Consider the following 20,949-nt stretch of genomic DNA (forward strand, 5'->3'; position numbering starts at 1 on the left):
GTCCCCAATGGGAGGATTCTGGAGATGTTGTGGGCGGAGCCTGGGGAAGGCGGGGTTTGGAGAGGGGAGGAGCCTCGGGGATATTAGAATACTTTAGACGCCACCCTCTCCAGGGGAGCTGATCTCTCCAATTCCGGGAGATCTCCAGACGTCACCTGGAGACTGGCAACCTTAACTGCTTCAAACAACTGATCCCTTTGAAAATCCCATTTTAGATGCCCCGTCTATGGAAGCTGACCCTGGCCTCTTCCAGGGGACTAGAGGGCAAAGCAGGCTCGGCCTCCCAACCCCAAAAGAGGACGTTTCCCCCAGTTTCTTATAGAAAGGACCCAAAAGAGGATGGGCACGCAAAAAGAGGACACATCCTCTGAAAAGGGGACATCCGATAACCCTGAAATAAATCATATTTTTAAAAAACCTCAGCACAAAGCTGCTTTTTGGTCACTGCCTTCAAAACTTTGTTCTTCCTCTTCTTGCTACAGACACATAAAATGTCTGTATGGATTGTAACAAAACCGTATCAACAGCTAGATGGACAATCCCCCCCCCCCCAGAGGTGCCGTATTTCTTCCTCTTGCATCATGACAGTTATTTGTATTGACTGGTTTCCACCACCTTATAGCCGCCTTATAGCTGTGGGTTTCCTCCACCCTCCGCAGGACAAGTCACTAAATCACTGCCAGGAGTTTGTCACGAGGATTATTTTCAGTTTATTTTATGACCCCCAATAAAAATATCTCACCCTGTTCCCCCATCCTTTGGATTTATTTACAAGGCAAAAGTTAACAGCTGCAATCTCTTCTACAGCTCTAGAACTCTTCTTCAGGTTAGCGTTTGAGGAAGGGAAATAAAATAAACAGAGGAGTGGGGAGAGAGTGGAAACATTCTTCAGGGCATGGCGGGGGAAATGCAGAAGAGGCTGCAGTTTGCGGTGCTTTCCCAACGTGCTGTGCAGCTTGATGGGCCGATCCCAGGCACTCGGAGAGTGTGGGCCATAAAAGTTTTAAGGAAACCCATGAATAAATAAGGGGCACAAGACTGCGTCCTCAATTAGATGAAAGCGGGCCGGTTGCAAAAGAGAATACGGCCCTGAGACAAAGGAGAAAGCGATGGCTAGCCACTCATTTAAAACTCTAAAAGCCTGCAGCAGCTCAGATCTGCCTCTATCACGGACTGGCCGTGAGGCAGAGAGGTGTAAAGGAAGCCGGGTCCTCTGGCTGGACCTGCAAGGAAGGCCAATATTTTTAATAAGTCTCCTGAATCATATAATTCCCACCCATGGCTCTTAACATACGCCTCTGCCTAGGAAAGATCCCAGATTTAATCCCTGGCACCTCCAGCCAGGAAGCCAGCTGCTAGGGGCTTGGCTTTACTTCAGAAAGGTGGGCGGGAAGCAATGAAGAGCTCCTTCCCCACCCCTGGATTCATCCTTCCACAAGAGAGGTAGCATATTGTAGCGGATAGAAATCTGGGAGACGTGGGTTCGAGTCCCCGCATTCCACCCTGGAGGCTGGCTGGGAGCCCTTGGGCCTACCACACCTTCTCAATGTAGCCTACCTCTCAGGGTCATTGTGAGAGAAAAACTGGAGGAGAGGAGAAGGATCAAAGCCGCCTTAGGGACTGGTGGGTGGGAGGAAGGGGGTGGGCCAAGGCCACGGAGCAAACTTCCATGGCACAAGTGGGGATTTGAATCCAGGTCTCCAGGGTGATAGTCCAACTCTCTTGACCATTTCACCACTAAAAAACTGGAGCCATTCCTGGCTGTTTTTGGGGTGTTCGTAAACAGTTCAACTAGGGACGGACTCTCCCCTGGAAGCCGACTTCTGCTCCTGTATTATGGTTTAGAATGCCAAGAGTGAAGTTCACTGAATTCCACAGGAGGTTTTTCTTGTCGCTGTTCTTTTCTTTTTCTTTTTTCTTCATGTATTATGCAGCAAAACTGCTTTTTAGTCCTCCACCCCTGCACAGCGCCTGGAGAGAACGGATGCGCCGTCCCTGGGGTTTATTGGCTGCAAGAAAGCGACTACTTCCTCACCCGCGTGGCGTTAGCTGGAGGTCTTCTGCTGCTTCTTATCTGCCGAGGACTGACGGCCCCTTGCAGAAGGGCAAGGAAGCTTTGGCTGTGCACCAGCACGCTCACACCGCTGTGTCCCTGTTGATCGCAGTTGGGCAAGCCATTGTCCTCTCTCCCAGGCAACAACTCTTTCTCGGATGTGATCACTTGCTCTCCAAGCAGGAAATTCCTTAAGCAGAGAACATGTATTAATTTAGAAAAATTCTATGCGGTCTCTGCAGAATCAGAATCACAGTGCTCCCCCCCACACACACACACACCTTAAATGCGGTCGGTGTGGGGCTGTTCTTGGAGGCGATTGGGACCTTCTGCCGGGAGGAGCTGAGCTCAGTGTCTGGGACCCCTGAGGACGTCCCACTGGTTTATGCGGAATCAGACCACACGTCCTTGAACGTCAATAGTGCGGACTGAGTTTTGTCTAGGGATGAGCATAAACCAGCCAACTGACAAACTAAAGTTAGTCACAAATTGTGGGTGACTCGTGGTTCGCAAACTGGAAACCTATCCTGACCTTCCAGAAATTTCGGTGCATTTCGTTACATGCTGCGGGGCTCTGGGCCATTTACCACAAAAAGCTGGACAATTGTCCACCCCCCCCTCCCCCCCCCTCATGGTTAGGAACTTATCAGGGGTAGTCAAACTGTGGCCCTCCAGATGTCCATGGACTACAATTCCCAGGAGCCCCCTGCCAGCATTCGCTGGCATGGGGCTCCTGGGAATTGTAGTCCATGGACATCTGGAGGGCCGCAGTTTGACTACCCCTGAACTAGATAGTGGAAATGTGGTTCATGCCCATCCCTTACGTTGTCTACCCAGACTGCCAGCAGCTCTCCGACTCTCAACTGGAGATGCCAAGTTCTGAACCTGGGACCTTCTACATGCCGAGCGGGTATTCTACCCCTCAGCTACTGTCCCCTCCCCTTTGTGTGCAGAAGGCTTCAGGTTCAGTCCTTGGGGTTTTCCATTAAAAGGATCAGCAGCCAGGTGACATGACAGACCTCCGTCAGAGGCCATGGAGAACTGCTGTCCGTCAGAGTAGACAACCCTGCAAGGGGGGCGGGCCTTGTTTGGTGCTGCTTTTGACCCGAATTGCAGCCAACTTGTAGCAGTCCTGTACAGTTTTCAAGACGAGAGATATCCGAAGGCTGTTTACCATTGCCCACTTCGTTGTAGGGACCCTGGACTTCCTCAACAGCCTCCCATCCAAATACTGACCAAGGCTGACCCTGCTTAGCTATTTATTTTATTTCTCATATAAGACGCGTGTGGTCTAGCCAGGAGTGAGGCAACCAAGCAAGAGGTGTCCGGAGTTGGTTTGCCACTGCCTGCCTCCTTGCTGTGACCCTCATGTTCTTTGGAGGTCTCCCATCCCAATTCTGGCCGGGGTCAACCCTGCTTAGCTTCCAGGACCCCGTGAGCTTCTGCTGGACTGGGCCATCCCGGTCAAGTCAGTTTTAATCATGACAAAAGCATTTTACGGGCAATGTTCCTGGTGGTAAGCCAAACCAACCTCCAAAGTCTCCACCCACCAGCAGAGGACAATGATAGAGGAATTCAGACAATCCCACCATGGAAGGGTGTTCCAGATTTTGGTGCTGGGACCAAAACGTTGCCCCCCATCTAGCCTCAAATGGCAGAGGAACCTAAAGGAAGGCCTCCAAAAACAACCAGGGCACTGGAGTATGTTTGGATGGGAGCAGACAGTCCTTGAGGGTTGCTGTCAGTGTAAGACAAGCATAAACCGACCCGCAGGCTATGTATTTCTCCTGAGCTGGGGAGAAATGGAAGAGAACTCCCTGCAAGGCTGAAGGAAAGTGGCTCGCTATCGCCACCTTGTGGAGATTGGTCCCCACAGCAATATTTTCCAAGCAAGATGCTCTTCTGCTGCTGGTTTCTTTTAAAAATATTCATTTCTAAATTAGTCAGTAGTTATTCACTGTGGGGTTTGTAGAGTCTGTTGTGAATTTATGCTGTGTGAGTTTAATATACCATTTTATACGGTGTGGTGTATAAATGCCGATTTAGCACACAGATCCAGCCAACGCTACCTGGTAAACCTGCAAAAGGCAGAGCAGAATGACTGCAAGCGGAATGAGGACAGAAGCGATGCCTTTGATGTATGCATCGCAAAACGGAGAGGAAGAGTTTGCCTCCCCCCCCCCCCGCAGACAGGAACAGAAACAATGCTTTTAATCTCTGCACGGCAAAAGGAAGAGGGGGGAAAGTCCTATCCCGGACAGGATGGGTAGCTGCTGGACCTACCAAATTTCTGTAGGGCTTGCAAAGTGGTGCTTTCCCTCCTGGTGTTTGGTCTAGGCTAGAACAAGCTGCTTGTCAGCACAGCCAGTAAAAACAGGGCCTCCCCCTCCCCCCCCCCTGTCCCCCAATCACCTCCAGGTTATTCCCGCCACTAAACTGAACACAAAGATGCAATGTGGAAAGATGGATAAATAGATTAGAAGAGGAACATTTTATGATTTTATTAAGGTTTTAATGGGGATTTTATGGTGTTATGTGTGGACATAGGTTGTGAGCTGCCCCCAGCCTGCTTGCAGGGAGGGTGGTCTAGAAGACTAATAAATAAATACCCCTATCCCATGTTCAGAGCCTTTTGACACCTCAAGCAAAGCACACCCCTCCCTGCAGAGTCTGAACTGCCCGTGGTCTCTGGGTCTAGTCGTTGCTACATGGCATGGGCTGGACCCAGCTGGCAGCCACTCGGAGCCAAAGGAAGAGATGTCCTCTCACGTCTCATGCCCCTGGTGTGTAGGAACTGAATTCCAATGTGGCCCCTCCAAGGTGTCACCCGGGAGCCTTAGCTTAGTAGTTAAAATAATCATAGAATCCTAGAGTTGGAAGGGACCTCCTGGGCCATCTAGTCCAACCCCGTTAGGGTTGTGAGTGTCCTGCATAGTACAGGGGGTTGGATTAGATGACCCAGGAGGTCCCTTCCAACTCTAGGATTCTATGATTCTAACCCTCTCGCTCCTCCACTGTCACCTGCCACCCCTTTACCTTCCCAGAATCAGCCTTTCCATCAGAGGGCTCTCCAGCCTCTGTTTTGAAATTCCCAGTAGAACAGAACTCTCCACTGGCTAACACTCCGCTGAATGAAGCCAACGTCCAGGAGCGTCTCAAAGACTAACCGCGTTTATTTCAATATGAGTTTTCAAGGGCCTCCTGGGCTTCTGTTTCGGTTCGGCCACAACAGACTGACACGCAAGGGCGGCGACACGTGCAATGAGCAGCTCTTCCACAGTCCCACCACTAGGTGGCGCCCTCTGCTCGTCAAAAGAGACGCCGCTTGTTGCCTCTCAACGTTCAGCATCACCTGTATGGAACTGCTGCTTCTCCCATCCTAACAAGATTTTGTGAAATCTGAGATGGGTAGATCACAGAGGGCCTCGCTACAGCCGCTGTCTCATTTCTCTTGTCCCATTTTCGGCCTCTCACCTGCCTGCATCATCAAATTAAACCCAGGAGTCTCTCCCATTATGTCAGGCCCTGTCTGGATGTCGAGTTTTCATTCTCTGTGGGGTTGTTATTCTGCGTTTCAAATTACACCCAAAGGTCAGCTTTCTCTGCGAGGTCGGGCAGACTGATAGAACCAGCCACTCCCTTGCTTTGAGGAGTCTGGACTAAGCAGACGCTGGCCCAGACCGACCAAGGAGAACTACGGAATTGCTAGTCTGCCTTCCCCACAGAGACCTCAGCTAGATTATGTAGTGGAATCAATTGGCTGAGGCATGTAGGAAGTAATGCAGCCCTTCCTTTCGTCTCCCCAAAACAGACTCCCTGTGAGGGAGGTAGAGCTGAGAGAGCTCTGAGAGAACTGCGACTGGTCCAGGGTCACCCAGTTGGTTGCAGGTGGAGCAGTGAAGCATCAAACCCAGATTAGAGGCTGCCACTCTTAACCACATTTCATCAACAATGCCACTCCCATTTTGCTACGTCCCAGGCACTCTGAATGCATGTTGAAGGCAGAGGGAGCTTCTCCCAACATGGGCCAGATGAACCCAGGATTTCCTCCAAGCCTTCCTGGGGCTCCGCCTGGGAGGGAACATGCCATCGCCAAGCTGGAGGAAGAGGATTAGACCTCTGGCTCTTCCCCATGAACTGGAGGCTCCCACTTTGCAGCACCATGCTTGGTCCCATCTCCAACCGGCCAAGACCCTTTTGGGTAGGCACAGGGGGCCCCAGGTTGGCAAGCACAGCTCCCAGTCAGAGCACTGCCCCTTGACATTTTGCCAGTGTATGTATTGGCTTCGAAGGCCAGCTTCAGTGCTGAAGAATTCCCTTGGCTTTAGCTAGGTCAACACAACCCTGGAGCTCCCCCAGGTCTCAAGACCATGACCCTGGACTGGGTACTTGCCATCTGCTTGCCATTGTGGGATGAGCCCTGTTGCCATCTCCTCCATGTTTTGCTCAGCACTCTGCGTGGACTAGGTTCGGTCCAAGCTGCCTGGGCCACAGGCCACTCCGCGAATGATGATTTTCTCATTAAGGAGAATGGAGAGCTTCACTGGAATTGACCACCACCACCATCACCATCACCATCACCATCACCATCACCACCACCTCCTCCTCCTCCTCCTCCTCCTCCTCCTCCTCCTCCTCCTCCTCCTCCTCCGGACACAAGAGGGCTAAACTGGTGTCTTTCCCACCACTCTGTCCCACTCCCTTCCCCCTTCCCCCTTCCCCCTTCCCCCTTCCCCCCAGCCTCCAAACTCCTCACAACCATCACAACTTTTTGTCTTTAATTAGATCTGACAGTCCTCCCTGAACTTATTAAGAGCTCATCCAGCTGTGGAAGAGAAGAGGCTGGCAGATAAGGGCTGGCGCACAGGGCTGCCCTCAGCAACTGATCTCAATTTCTAATCACAGAGTAAACTCCTGGGCCCTGTTCTTAGGGCAGGAAGAGATTAAAGAAGAGTAGCTGGCAGAGACCAGCTCTGCGTGAGACTTTTCAAAGTCTTTGTTGCTTGGCTGAAGAGCATTTGGCACATTAGGAAAGCAGCAACTCAACATGAGTCAAGCCAGAGTTGTTCCCAGTACAGACAAGGAATTTCCAGGGGTCGCCCACCCCTTTTCTCCACCCCATGAAGGCAAATGTCTGGGGAGTTTTGCAGAACGTGCTCTTCTTTTCCCCACGGTCCCTCCAAAATATTTCTCCTGTTGTGGAATCCCAATGTTGTGTTCAGTTTCAGAGTCCAGTCAGGCACCTTTCAGACCAACAAAGATTTATTCAAGGCATGAGCTTTCGAGTGCAAGCACTCTTCCTCACTCAAAAGCTCCCAAATTGAATAAATCTCTGTTGGTCTTAAAGATGCTACTGGACTCTGATTTTGTTTTGTTGTGCTGCTTCAGACCAACATGGCGAGCTACTTGAATCAGTTGTAGGTTTTCAGTTGTAGGTTTTCCAAACTTAATGCATTTTTTTCAGAGGGTAGCTGTGTCCATTTGCAGTGGGACATCTAGATTCAAATCCAGGAGCACCTTAGACCCAGAAGATTTTTTTGGGGGAGGAGTATAAGCTGTTGAGAGCCGATGCCCCCTTCATCAGAGCCTTCTCTCCCTGCAGATGCAGATGTCCTGCCCCTCCACTTATTGCCTCTCCTCTAAGCAGGCTGACTCCAACCTGCATGGCCCCTCCGCATCCTGACCCCCTTCCTTGAAATGCCCCTCCCAGCCTCAGACTGGGATAGGAGGCCTTGGGCATCTCCACTCCAATTGGTATCTGACAGAGGGAGCTCAGACTCTGGAAAGACCAAACCCTGAAAATCTTGCAGTCTCGAATGCGCTACTGGATTCTAGTCCTGATGGGCTTGGCTATCCTTGCAAACTCCTGTTTGTTGATGTTGTCGGAGGTTGAAAAGCCCAAGGCAAATGCAGGAGGGAAGGAATGAGGCCTGTACTGAATCACAAAGATCCTAATCAAATCAAAACCGGGCAGCAAAGTCAGTTCCCATAGACTGGAAGTTATCTCCCAACCTGCTCATCCATCCTCAGCAGAAGAGAAACTTGTTTGCCAATCGATTTTGCGGCATAAAGAGAATTTCTGGGTACTGAGTGATGGCTCCGGAAACCTCGGTGCCAGGGGGGAAAGACTGGAGATGGATGAAGATTTGGAGAAAACAGATCACATTTTGCCAGCCGTTTTTCAGGCAGTTTTGTCACAGAGCTGCACCCTGGCTCTGGAGATAGAAAAACACATAATTTCAGCATGCCGGCAAGCACTCAACGGCACCATGAATCAGGGCCCAGATCTTCCAAGAGCTGACGTTCCTCCTCTCTAGGAAAAAGAGAGAAAAGTTTCCCTCCGTTCATCTGACGGGTGCTAATGTAGACGACAAATTGTACTTGGTGGGCGCCTGGATGCGTGTGGGTGGGTGTAATGGCACCCCCTAGACACCATGTTGAGGACTCCTGGTTTAAGTAATAAAATCAGCACTGGGTGTGTTTGTGGGCATGTTCTCCTGGAAGAGCTGGACACTTCCCTCCGGAGAGCAGCTGTGTTCTTTCCATGGGAAGCCAACAATGCGCATGGTGCCAGGAGGATGGGAGAGCTGTCCTGCAGGGGAGGAGCAGCCCTGGCAGATAGGCTGCAAGCCAAACTGCTTTCTATACCCCTCCTCCCCAGCTGGTCAGACCCCACCTGGTGAAAAACTCAGCCCGGCTGAATGATTCCAGGGACTTTTAAAAGAAGGAAAACAGGGTTGAACTTGCCTGGAATCTCTGTTTGTTGCCGTAGCTTCTGTGCAGGCTGCAAGATCCCAGGCCTGCTACGGAGAAGAACTTCCAAGCTTTTAAGGAAGCTTCTAGGCTCTAGGAGGGCTCCCCCTCCCCTGTCCGCAGGCACCCACTTTCCCACCCCAATTGCCATGTGACAGACGTGGGGACAAGCCCATCTCTTCTTGCATTATGGGCTGCTGCAGCAGGGGACGCCGCATAATCCAGCAGTTTCTGTTTGCGTTTTGCTGACTAGGATCAGCTGGAAAGAAACTCCTTTGCCTCAGCCACCACCATTCTCCCTCTGGTGAGTCATCCACAAAGAACCAGAACCTCATGGGGCAACCAGAGTAAGTTAACCTCAGGAATTCCCTATTGCTCACATGTACTGAGAAGAAGAAATAAATGTCCTTTAGACCAGGGATAGTCAACCTGTGGTCCTCCAGATGTTCATTGACTACAATTCCCATGAGCCCCTGCCAGCAAATGCTGGCAGGGGCTCATGGGAATTGTAGTCAATGAACATCTGGAGGACCACAGGTTGACTACCTCTGCTTTAGACCTAGTGTGTCAAATCACACAGTGCTTGTTAAGATGGGCAATACTTCCTGAACGGGGAGCATCCTAAATTCTGGCACCTTCAAATGCTTGTCCAGGGATCTCAGGTCTGATATGGGCCTCTTGCCCTCACCCTTCTTGTGAAAGGCCTGGAGAAAACCCCTTTTGGTAGACCTTCCGGAGTACACGTTGAGAGATGTGATTGCTCCTTTGGTCAATAGGAAAGCAATTTCCTACGTAAGGAAAATAAATGGCTTGCCAGACTGGATTGCAGTGCAATTAATTGGAGGCAGTGTTTTGAACTCCAAAAAAATATCCGGGTTTTATTATTATAGATAATAATATCTATCCAATCTGACAGCATCTTTCAACAAACATGGACACCTTGTCCAAGAACCAAGAGCTGGGTTCTAGTCAGGCTGATGGGGCATTTCTGGGTTGCTGATTCCTAGGGAGTTATGGAAGATTTCTACTCCTTTGTCTAACTTGCCTCTTGGGTTGAGGCTGTTGGGTGTAATCTAGGCAACCCCCCCCCCACACACACACACTGAATGGGTGGGGGGATTTGGTTCCTATATCCCTGCACTTGACAGGCCTTGATTGTAATTACCTAATATTATGCCTTGGGAAGTACCTTGGTTAGAAAGGCAGAGAAGTCAACTGGGCCATACCCAGAGATCTTGCGGTCAGCTTGTTCTTTTGGGTCAGCAACTTTGTCCTCCGGAGATGGCATCCAAGTGCTCTCTGAACCTACTTCCAACAGAGGGTCTCCTCTAGGTCAGAACCATGATGGGGAGATCCACCATCTGTCCTGAATTGTAGCTGCTGCTTTTTCTGGGAAAGTGCTTTGCATGTTGCAATGGGCACAGGGTTTGCATGGATGCCCGTTGAGCCCTCTGCTGAGGAAACGTGAATGGGAACGGACTCCACTGATTTTTGTGGATGCGCATCTGATTACCCTTTATCTTGCAGTGTGGGTAATTCCCTGGGAGGGACCTGAAGACTTTGTCCTCCAAGAAGTCCTGGCATGGAAGCCTCGTTCTCAATGGCAAAGAGGTCCTGGGACACAAGCATGGCTTGACTTCGAGTCTCAATGGTGAATCCAGGACTGGAGAAGGAACAAGTGGTCTACTGAACTGTGGAGCTTTGACAGCCATCAGACAAGCTTCACTGTGTCTGGGATGAAGAGGGCAGAGTGTTCAGGCATCTTGACAAGCAGTCATTTTGGACTTGTAAGAAGTCTGTTGTCCATGCTGCACTCTTGCGATGACTGGACTGAAGAAGGATCCATGCAGTGGGAGATCTTGAAATCCTGTTGTTGCTGGGTTATGCTAAAAGGCTCTTGGAGCTAAGTGTGTGAAATCTCAGCAGCCCAAAGGTTTGCTCTTGGGGTCAAAAGTAGGCAGTCCCTGTTTCCTGTTCCTTAATTAAGGTGCCTTTGCAGACCAGTTAAATTGTGCTGCACAGCCTCCAATGGAGCCTCCAGGCTCAGAGGCAGTACGAACGGGGATGACAAATGAGCCAGATGTGCCTCTGATCCAATGCACGGTGCTGAGTTGTCACAGAATCATAGAGTTGGCTACGGTTAGAGTCCAGAGTGGCCATCCGAGTCAGCCCCTTGCTCAGTGCAGGAGCTGCCCAAAGCCTCCCTGACAAGTGTTTGTCCAGCAGCTCTGAAGACGGCTGTAGTCATTTGAAGAGTTGACAGGACACAAGGCATTTCCACGGTCCCCCACACCACTGACATGTGATCGAAAGACAGGCCGCAGGAAAACTCACGAGCATCCCACCAGCACAGTCAGGAGGACCAGAGCTGTCAGCATCTGTGCCAAATCTGATCACTTGTTGAGCAAAAGTCTTCTCCTGCACGTCAAAATGTCCCCTTGGCTTTGTCAGCTTCTGTCCCCTTCCCCGATGAAGAGCAGCAGGGACTCTTTCAGCTCCTGCATTTGCTTATGAAAAGCACTCCATAATTGAGCTTGTCAAGAAGAGCTTTGATTAATGTGCCCAAGGAAGCCAACTTAGATTAGAAACCGAGCAGGGAGCACGGGGGGGGGGGGGGGGTTCTGATTAAAAGCAAGCAAGTCCTGAGGAGCAGCAGGCCGGAGTCCCTCCCAACTAAGATCCACTTGAAATGTTCAGACTTCTACCGCAGAAGGAGCTCTCCCCAGTCACACGAGGGGAGTCGGCTTTTACACCCTGCTTTTATCTACCTGAAGGAGTCTCAAAGTGGGTCATACAATTGCCTTCCCTTCCTCTTCCTACAACAGACCCCCTGAGAGATAAGTGAGGCTGAGAGAAACTGCTCTGTGAATACAGCTTTGACAGGACTGTAAGAAGCCCAAGGTCACCCAGGAGGCTTCATGTGAAGGAACAAGGAGTCAAACCCAGCTCTTCCCCATTACACCAAGCTGGGTCTTGTGCTGTGGTGGTAGGCCACTGCAAAAATAATATTTTTAAACAACTGCACCACCAATCAAACCTCCAGCAGCAAAATCCTCACCCACATTCTCTTGGCACACCAAGCACCACACGGGGCACTCCTGCATCGCATGGTCAGCCCAGCATGTCTTCCCTTGAATGCCCAGCAAGGCCACGTGTGACACCACTAGGTGCGTGGTGACCAGGCCCCCCAGTGACAAAATGTCCCCTGCTTTATATTCCTGGAAAGGTCCAGTCTTGTGCCAAAGCCTTGCCGATTGAAGGCACTGAAAAAACCTGTGCGGAACTTTGCAAAGTGGCCACAAAAATTGAAGAGACGTGGAATAGGCGTTTTTTTTTTTTTTTTGGTAATTTTTATTTGAACACATGTATTCTGACAGAATGCAAAGTCAAAATTCTCCGTTAGTACCAGTATTTACATAGGTGAGAATGGAAATAAAGGTGGTATCCATGTTTCACTCGGTAAAAAGTTTTTTGTCTTTTGTTTTGTTTTTTATAACAAGAGAGAAGGCCCCTAAAACAGGGAATGCAGGGAAGGATGTGAATGGAGGACCACGGCCACCGCTGCCTAAGTGGGCCAGGGGGGGGGGGGTCTGGAGATGTCCACCGGGAACAGAATCGTAAAAACCCAAAAACACGACCACAGTTTTTTTAAAAAAAAGAACAACAACAAAACTTCATGGCAGAAACCAAGCCAGGGAAACGTGCTATTTCGCTAGGATGCTGCATGGAATACATCGTTACTGTACTACGAGAAGCTGGGTGATTATATAGTTATATATGTATGACGCGCAGATCGCATACATATATAAATATATCTGTACGTCGTAAACAGTGTATTGTTGGTCCCTCTTCAAAGGTTCGTGTCCACTTCAAAAATAAAATATATATAAAAATAAAACTTAATGTGAAGACACCTTTTTTCCCCCTTCCCCAAAGGGGGTGGGGGAACAAGCCATTTCTAAATTAAAATCGTCTCTCTGCCAACGGAGGCTTAGATGACACCCTTGAGAGAGCCAGACCCTCGGAGAAGCGCTCAGAGTCTGAGAAACAGGCGGAAACCCAAGGAGGCGACTTGGGAGCGTCACCCAGCCAGAGTGCTCTTAAGGTCTCCTGCTCCCATGGCAAACGTGCTGAGGAATGCCAGTCGGTTGGCGAGGAGAAGGCGGCAGGATGGCAACCGTGCCCTGCTCCCGTTCAGGAAGGGCCGACAGCTACTCTTGTTCTGAGAGGTTGCTGTCAAAAGCCTTTTGAGATCGACCGCCATCTTGCCATTGGCGTCAACAGGACTTTAGTTCGGGCTCCAGTTGCTAACTAGGCCTCAACATGGCAGCGGGATGAGTTTGCAGGGGGATCGATCCACAAAAATACGTCACCCGCGTGGCTCCCATTTCAAGGAGTGCGTTTGCATATGGGAGTTCCCAGCGGATCGTGGCTGTTTTTCCTCCCCAGTGAGCACACTCGGCGCTTTAGTGGACAATAACTTACGAGGTACGAGAGGGAGTTGGCAAAAATGGTCAAGATTTGCACAAATTCACAGATCTTCACAGTGGCCACTTTTTAGGAACTGAGGTGATGCATCACTGCGACCTCTCCGCTTGCCCTGAAGGCCTTTCCTATTCCTATCATTAGCCCTTCCTTGGGGAGACAAAGCTCACAACATTCGTATGGGGCCACTTTTAGGCTCCTTCAAGGGCCAGAATATCCTCTTCCCCTATAAACAAAGGCTTTGCTTGGTGCACAGCCTGAAATTCCTCTTCTCCTAACTCCCTCACGAGGCCAAGGGTTGATGGAGGGGGGCACAGGTGTGTGTGTGTGTGTGTTTATGTGTCTATACAAGTTAGCCTCCATGTCAACCCCCCCAGGAGCTGAAGAGAAAACAGACACAACAACAAAAAAGCAACCCCCCCGCACACATTTAGCAAAATGACAAGACTATTATTTTTCACAGTTTGAAATTATAATTGAGAGATGTTACATTGAAGACTGCATACATATGAGAGTAGTATATCAAAATGTGGCTCCATTTTGCGCAGGCTGGACTGCAGTCTCCCCCACCGTAACCTCCCTTCTCTTGGCCCCTCATTTTCTTAGCTCAAAGGAATGCTCTATTCTCACATTCAGTTTTGCAGGCTTGCATTCTTTTTTAAAGGCTACGCTTCCGGTTGAGAGCAGCGGCGTTCCCTTCCTCTTTTACATTTCCTGATTCGAGGCTTCATTTGGATCCTTCTCAGTCACCTGAACTAGCCCCGCTATGCCTTCCACATCCGAACTATGTTGAATTTTTTTTTATTATTTTAAAAATTTAGATACTATGACAAAAAACACATTTCACACTAAGATATTCACGCACCCACAGTGCACAAGCTTGCAGATCTAATGAAATTCGTTTTTAAAAAATGGGAAAAAAATTCTATACAAAGGGCTGGTCTCACCCGCCGGCCTCATCCTTCCCCCCATGCTTCATATCTGTGTGGCTTTTCCTGTGGTTCTAAAACGGCATAGACGCAGCCTCATGTTGGGACTGCTGGGAAATGTTTGTTTGTTCCGGGCTTGATCCTGCACAGAAAAGGAGACTCTCATCTCACACGGGCATACACATGAGTAGTTGGGTTACTCCGATGAGGAAAAAGTGCTTAGACTTATCAACGTAAGGAGTTTCAGAATCCCGGCAAGTTCAAATCTGATTTGAAGATCAAACGTGGCTGGAAGAGCGCCTACCCACTTGAGGAGACTGTGGGGTCTAAATCGCCAATCTTTTACTAGATCAGCAGAGAAGGGGCACCATTTTAATGTCAGTCTTCTGGTGAATTTCACCCCCATATAGACCTAAAACTGCAGCCCCGATTCAGAGGTTTTGGTGCAGTGCGTGCCCTGAAAGAGAACAGCTGTATTGTCTGGGGCCATGAGATGTTCCAAGCACATGTCCCCAAAGCATGCACAGCTTTGACTGACATTGACAGGAACATGGCAGCTGCTGCCCACGCACCAGAGAGGGACAGACCCACGAACCCCTTTCCTGTGCAAGGTAAATTCACTTCCATTAAGCCAGGGGTGGTCAAACGGCGGCCCTCCAGATGTTCGCTGGCAGGGGCTCATGGGAAATGTAGTCCATGGACATCTGGAGACCGCAGTTTGACCACCCCTGCATTAAGCGGTCAAGGGTCTCAGTGGCAACACCAAAATGAGCCCTGATTGCACAGAACCTGTACTCTTCCCTGCCCTGTTCTTCAGGTGGTAAGCGTATGTTGTCGTTTTAAAAAAAGACCTAAGATTGTGTAGGCTGAAAGAACACCATCAGTATGGCAATATGTATTTTACTATGGGAGGGTCGGCTATTTTTTAAAACTTATCTTATTACTGAGACCAGCCCTGACTATACAAGCTCCCCTCTGGCTTCACGACGCATAGGGGAGGACTCTTGGAGAGGACAGAAGAGAATGCCTTAGGAGAAAAAAACAAACCAAGAACCGGTCTCCTGGATGCATTTTGGATTCCGACCCAGTCCCAACCGTTGAGCAGGAGCTAAAGTTTAAGCCAGTGACCTTCCCAAAGGGTAAAATGTTCAAAAGCGCACAGAGACACACAACTCGGCACAAAGCGGGCCTCTGCTCTCGCAAACAGCTAGGCACGATGAAGGAAAAACACTGACAAGAGAACTGGGATCTAACCACAATGAATCTGGCCAGACAAAAGATGGACAACGCCTTACGAGAAAACCCTCCCATGAAAGTCCCACCGGATTGATCGGGAATTACTCCAGAGCACATTGCTTCTGTGCGACTCCCCACCCCCCCTTCCAAAAATAAAACCAGGGCTCATGCAGAAAAATTCCCACAGGATGGAAATTCACTTGCCTCTTTGGAAAGAATGCTCAGTGCAACTATGCTTTGGCCATTCACAGCTTTGCACCTCAGAATCTGGGTAGACCTCCCCCGCCCCCCATACCTCTCCGTCTCTTGCAGCAGCCTTTGCTTTGAGACCTGAGCCTGGTGGTGGGAGGGAAATGAGGCTGCACTGAAGCCAGCCAGGGTGAGAACTGGTTTTAGCACTCTTCAGGAATGCGTGCTTCCTCTTCTGGAACATGCACCCGGGAAACTACTTTCCACCCTTATGCAAAGCCCTAGCTTGCCATCTTGCCTGCCATCTTGCTCCAAACCCAAGCTGTAGACCCTGGATTAATCCTGGCAAGCAACACCCTCCTGGGGAGGCAGCCTGGCCCACCCCGCCCCGCCCCAGCAGCCACGTTCTCAGCACAGTTTGGAGGTGTGGCTGTTAGCAAAAGCCTTTTGAAGACTTTGAATGTCCACCTCAGCATCCAATGACTCCCAAGGGGTAATCTGGAATGTTGCATAGGTCTTACAAACGCTCCCCTGCTTGCAGAGGTGGGAGCATCTGGGGACTACCCTGTGGGGTTCAAGTGGAGCCATGATGCAGTGAAGAAAGGATTTCCTGTTAGGCTGAAGCATTCCAAGACCAATTCCTGGGCCAAAACTGCCTGCAGAAAGTTTTACTGGAGAAAACCAGCCTTCATTCACCGCAAATGAATTTGCAACAGTCGCCAACGTTGCTAGCTCAACGAGAACTCACTCATTAAAAGCAAAGGACTTCTGAACCTCGTCTCTTTCCCCTCCAACATGAACATGGAGGTCTAAACAACACGTCCTCCATTGACGAGTGCAAACCATGTAAGCTATCAAAGAGAATGGGGCGGCTTCTCCTTGCACAGAGCCCGGGCAGGTCCGAGATCACAGGAGAGGGTCAGTTTTCAGGACAAGGACCGGGAGCAAAGGGCTGGCCGGGATCAGCCAAAGTTCAAAAGGAGACCAGCCAGTTAGGTGCTCTACCAAAGCGTCTCCCATTTAAATGGATGGGACACCAAACAAGTTTCACTTGGGTCAATTCCTTTGTGTGGATTGTGCCGCTGCTTTTCAAGAATTTACCCTTCTGTTTGGCAGCTCACATGCTTAAAGTTAAAATCCTGCTTAGGAAGAAGCTACCGAACCAGGACGTCAATCGCTCACAAGTTAAAAAGGACAAGGAAAAGAGGGACTCGCTTCACTTCTTACTCCAGTAAGAAATTTAAAAAATAATAATAACAATAATAATAATAATTAAAAATTGAAAAAAAAGATAAAAGGGGAAACAGCTACTGTAAACATCCATATTTTAAAACATCTCCCCCTTTGCAAAGCACGCATGCTGGGCCACCTACGATCTATATAGCCTGCATTTACTTTTTCTCTTTTTTAAAAAAAGGCAGCTATTTTACATAGACATTTAAACACAACAAAAGTTTTAAAAAACATTTTGTCGCTTGTAAACACTGGAAGAAAAAAAAAAGTTGGCAAAACAAATTTTAAACCAAAAACAGGAAAAAAAAATAAAGGAATACTGCAATTTGAAATATATATGCACATATATAATATATATGAGAACTACCTATATATATGCATATATCCCCCAATGCTGCCCAATGGCATTCTTCTTAAAATGCAACATATATATATATATGTGTGAGTGTGAATTAAAACAAGCCCTACCCAGAATCTACCAGGGGCGTATCCTGCACTGGCACTGCTGAAACGGACCTTGGGAAGAGCTCATCCAGCCTTCCCAGTCACTGCAAAAGGTGGGGGAGCGAAAGGCGCTCGGGGCAGGCGGGCGGGGGGGGGGGGGGCGGGACGACAACTCTGCCCCAGGACTGCAGGACACAAGACAGAATTCCACTGGAAAGGCATATAAAACAAATGGGAAACAAACTGGGGGGGGGGGGGAGGAGTGGGAAAAGAGAACTTCCTTTGGAGTTTACAGATTTTTCTCAACTCAACTGAAAAGTATAAAAATAAAGGATTTTGTGGCCGGCCGCAGCTGGCAGCACAGTTTGCCACGGCTGCCTGGTTCTCCTCTGCATCTCCTACGCAAGCGGCAGTTCGCTTTTGCTGACAGCTCGGCAGGGACGGTTTGCAAGGACTGTGGTGTCCTCATGGGGGTCATGGGCTTATCCTTTAAAAAAAAAAGTATTATATTTTTTTAAAAGCAAGTGCACAAGAAATAAAAATCTTTCCTACCAACCTACAAAAGAAAACATTTCCCCCATGTATGCATTTTGTCTCTTCTCTTTTTTTAAAAAAAGGCAAAGACACTAGAGGGGTGAGATGCGTGTCGTGTTGTCAATGCTCAAGTGAAGTTGTTCTTTCCGTTTTGTTTTATTGTGTTTTGTTTTGGCTCGCTTGCCCATCATGCTTTGCTCTCGTTCTCATTTGTTTGCGTGGCTTCGTTGGGCACCGTCTTCACTTCCGCAGGGGCCGTCTTGGATTCCGTGGCTTGAAAGGCAGGCTTTTCTTCTACGGGGGTTTTCCTGTCGGAAGAGTCACCAAAACATCGCCAGTTAAAGAAAGGCCAACAGCTCTGCCTCGAACAGAAGGGGGTGGGAGAAACAGGAAAGAAGCCCTGGGGGGGGGGGGGGGAGAAGAGCATAGCTCCTCCTCCAGGAAGTCCCTCGGCTTTCCTGGCTGTTTTCTCCAGGTTCTTATTTAGCTGGTTATTGACAGATTGACAGAAGAGGTCTCCTATTTCTCACTCTCATGGCTCCTAAGCAAAACACACACACACACACACATCAAGAGGGGATTGCCTGCCCAAGACTGGGGGCGCCCAAACAGCGACTTCCACTCTCTTTAGTTCTAAGCAGACCAGAGGCCAACCAGCCGAGGTCCAACGTTCAGGAGGTTTCAACTCTTTCGACCGGAGGGCCGGAATGCCAAGAAACCGCAGCCTCTTTCTAAAGTCACGTTTTGCATAAGTGCTGAATAACAGGATCACAACCGCAAAGGTCAGGGCCACTTAAAAGATCCCAGACAGAAGCATCAGTGGGAGAACCGCCTCTCTTGGGCACTAGGTGGCAGGAGGAGGAGGAGCTCTTCAGGATACTTCCAGGGGTCACCTTTGGGTCCCTCTCAATGGCCACCCTGAGCTCTCCATGACCACACGTGGTCTCCTGCCTCCACAGCAGCCATCAGTCCGTCCTATCGGGCCTCTTTGCTCCGTGGAGGGGGGAGGGAAGGGAGCACTTGGCTCTGCTTGGCAACCGTCAGGGACCACTTCTCACTCGGAAAAGTCACTTGCGATCCTGCCTCTAGCGAGAAGGCCTGCCCTGCCTGCAGAATTTACAAGAGAAGTGGGGGCACCATCAACATTTGGATGCCCCCCCCCCCAACTCTGGTTGTCAAATCGCAGCTGACTTTCAATGGCACCACGGAGTTGTCCAGGCAAGACACAAACAGGAGTGGCTCACCATTGCCTGCCTCTGCAGGACGATCCTGGTTGTCTCTTACATGAAAGCCTGACCCTAAGGTCTGGGGAGCTCTGTCCCGGCTGGGCCATCCTGGCCAGGGCTTTCTAGCTGAACGTGGGCTTGTACCATCAAGTCCCAACCAACTTATGGAGGCCCCAGCAGGGGCTGTCAAGGCAAGTGGGCTCCTGAGCCTTCCTCTGCAGAGCCTTCCCTAAGAGTCCCTCCTCCAAGTCACGGCTTTCTACCGGCTCATGCAATTGACTACAAGACCGGCCTGCCAGTGCAAACCCTTCTGAGAAACTGGGATGGAGTTGCCTGAATCCCTATTGCAGGACAAGGCAGTGCTAACTGGGAAACACGGCAGGGGGTGTATGTGGGGGGTGCTTATCAAGACCAGACGTGTCCGCCTCTCACCCAGGGGTGCCTCAATCCCTTCCATTACAGTTACGGGGTTAAAGAGCTGGGTTAGCTAGCTCAGAAAAAAACAGCCAGGTTAAAAATTCAACACGCGGACGTGAAATGCAGAGCCAAACACAGCACAGACTGGAGACACAGCACACGGACAGAGGAGATTAAAGGGGGAAGGCGTACTCTGTCTTTGCAGGTGCTGGCGATGCAGAACTTTCCGGTGTGGGAGATGCCCCTTGGCCTCCAGCCCCAGAGGGGGACGCTGCCGTGCCCAGAGCGGCAAAAACATCCTTGGCCAGATCAATGTCTGGGGTCTTGAAGGTCCCTTCGTCCATTTTCAAGTCCTCGTTCTGCGTGGGATTCGTGGCGCCCCCAGCGGCAGGCTCGCTCTTCTGGCTTGCTGGGCTCCTGGCTGCCTCTGTGGGACTCTTGGCCGCGCTGGGCGGGGCGGCCTCCTTTCCGGGGCTCTTGAGGGTGGAGGCCTCCTTCTTGGGCTCGGACGAGGCCGGAGGGCTGGCGGGGTTGGGGGGCGGGGGGGCGGGGGATTTGCTAGCTGCTGGGGGAGCCTTGGCTGCCTCCGGGGCTTGAGCTGTGGTGCTGGGGCTCAGCACTGTCCCTTGGCCACTCAGGACGCTGGAGGACAAGTTGGCCGGGGCCGGAGCAGAGGCCGGGCTGTCGCTGAGGTCCACGAGGGGAGCGACTTTGGGAGTGGAGGCGGGCGGTGGAGGAGCCGCCGTGGCCTTGGGCGTGCCCTGATTGGGGGCCACAGAATTGGAGTCAGGCATGGGCGTGGCTGGCAGCGTGATGCTCGAGGTGAGGGTCGTGGTCTCGCTGGTGGGGCTGTTCTGAGCCGTGGCGAATGTTTCAGTGATGGTGTCAGAGTTAGTAGTGACAGTGGTGACTGATGGCAACATATCCTCAGCGGTGGCCGCAGTATCGGCAGGGTGCCTGTGAAGGGGGCAAGAAAAAGGGGGGCAGGAGAGAGAGAGAGAGAGAGAGAGAGAGAGACAAAGAGAGAGAGAGAAACCAACAATGAAGCCCATGAAAGCGGCAGGCAGTTGGGTGAGTGGAGGCGACTGCAGAAGCAACAGGTGGTTAATCCAGGCACAGAGAGAGGGAGGGAGGGAGGCAGACAGACACGGAAGCAAGAGAGCGCCAACCTTCCAGGGGCAAGGCTGACGGGCACAGAGGAGGGGCCCAGAGATTGTGGGCAGTGGAAAGAGCATGCCCGGACCCAAAGCACCCCATTCCCAAAGAGAATCCCCCAGCCCCAGCCCTTTCGCATTTCTCTCTGCGAGCACATTTCCAAAACCGACAGCACAGTTCCAGCATGCTGAACTTTCTCCCCGGCCTCTTCCCTCCCCGTGGATGGATCTCATACAGAGGAACTTGTCTTCTATGTCCTGGAGGCCGCCCAGGGCGGAGGCTCCCTCCCCAGGGA

At 50.6% G+C, this 20,949-nt stretch overlaps 1 protein-coding gene across 11 annotated transcripts in view; it reads right to left on the reverse strand.

Moving 5' to 3' along the window:
- Window positions 1-12,262: 12,262 nt before the first annotated feature.
- The window catches only part of NCAM1 (neural cell adhesion molecule 1), a 181,041-nt gene continuing 172,354 nt past the window's right edge, over window positions 12,263-20,949 (reverse strand). For 6 of the 11 annotated variants that reach the window (XM_077306234.1, XM_077306231.1, XM_077306233.1 and 3 more), the window contains 2 exons: window positions 19,692-20,456; window positions 12,263-18,164 (listed from right to left, as the gene is read on the reverse strand). In XM_077306234.1, the coding sequence (XP_077162349.1) occupies window positions 18,044-18,164; window positions 19,692-20,456 (886 nt within the window). In that variant the 3' untranslated portion in view covers window positions 12,263-18,043. The remainder of the gene's footprint in view (window positions 18,165-19,691; window positions 20,457-20,949) is intronic. The other 5 variants (XM_077306236.1, XM_077306241.1, XM_077306240.1 and 2 more) reach the window with 1 other exon arrangement.

The sequence above is a fragment of the Paroedura picta genome, chromosome 12, assembly GCF_049243985.1.
Source record: "Paroedura picta isolate Pp20150507F chromosome 12, Ppicta_v3.0, whole genome shotgun sequence".
In the NCBI taxonomy this organism is placed as follows: Eukaryota; Metazoa; Chordata; class Lepidosauria; order Squamata; family Gekkonidae; genus Paroedura; species Paroedura picta.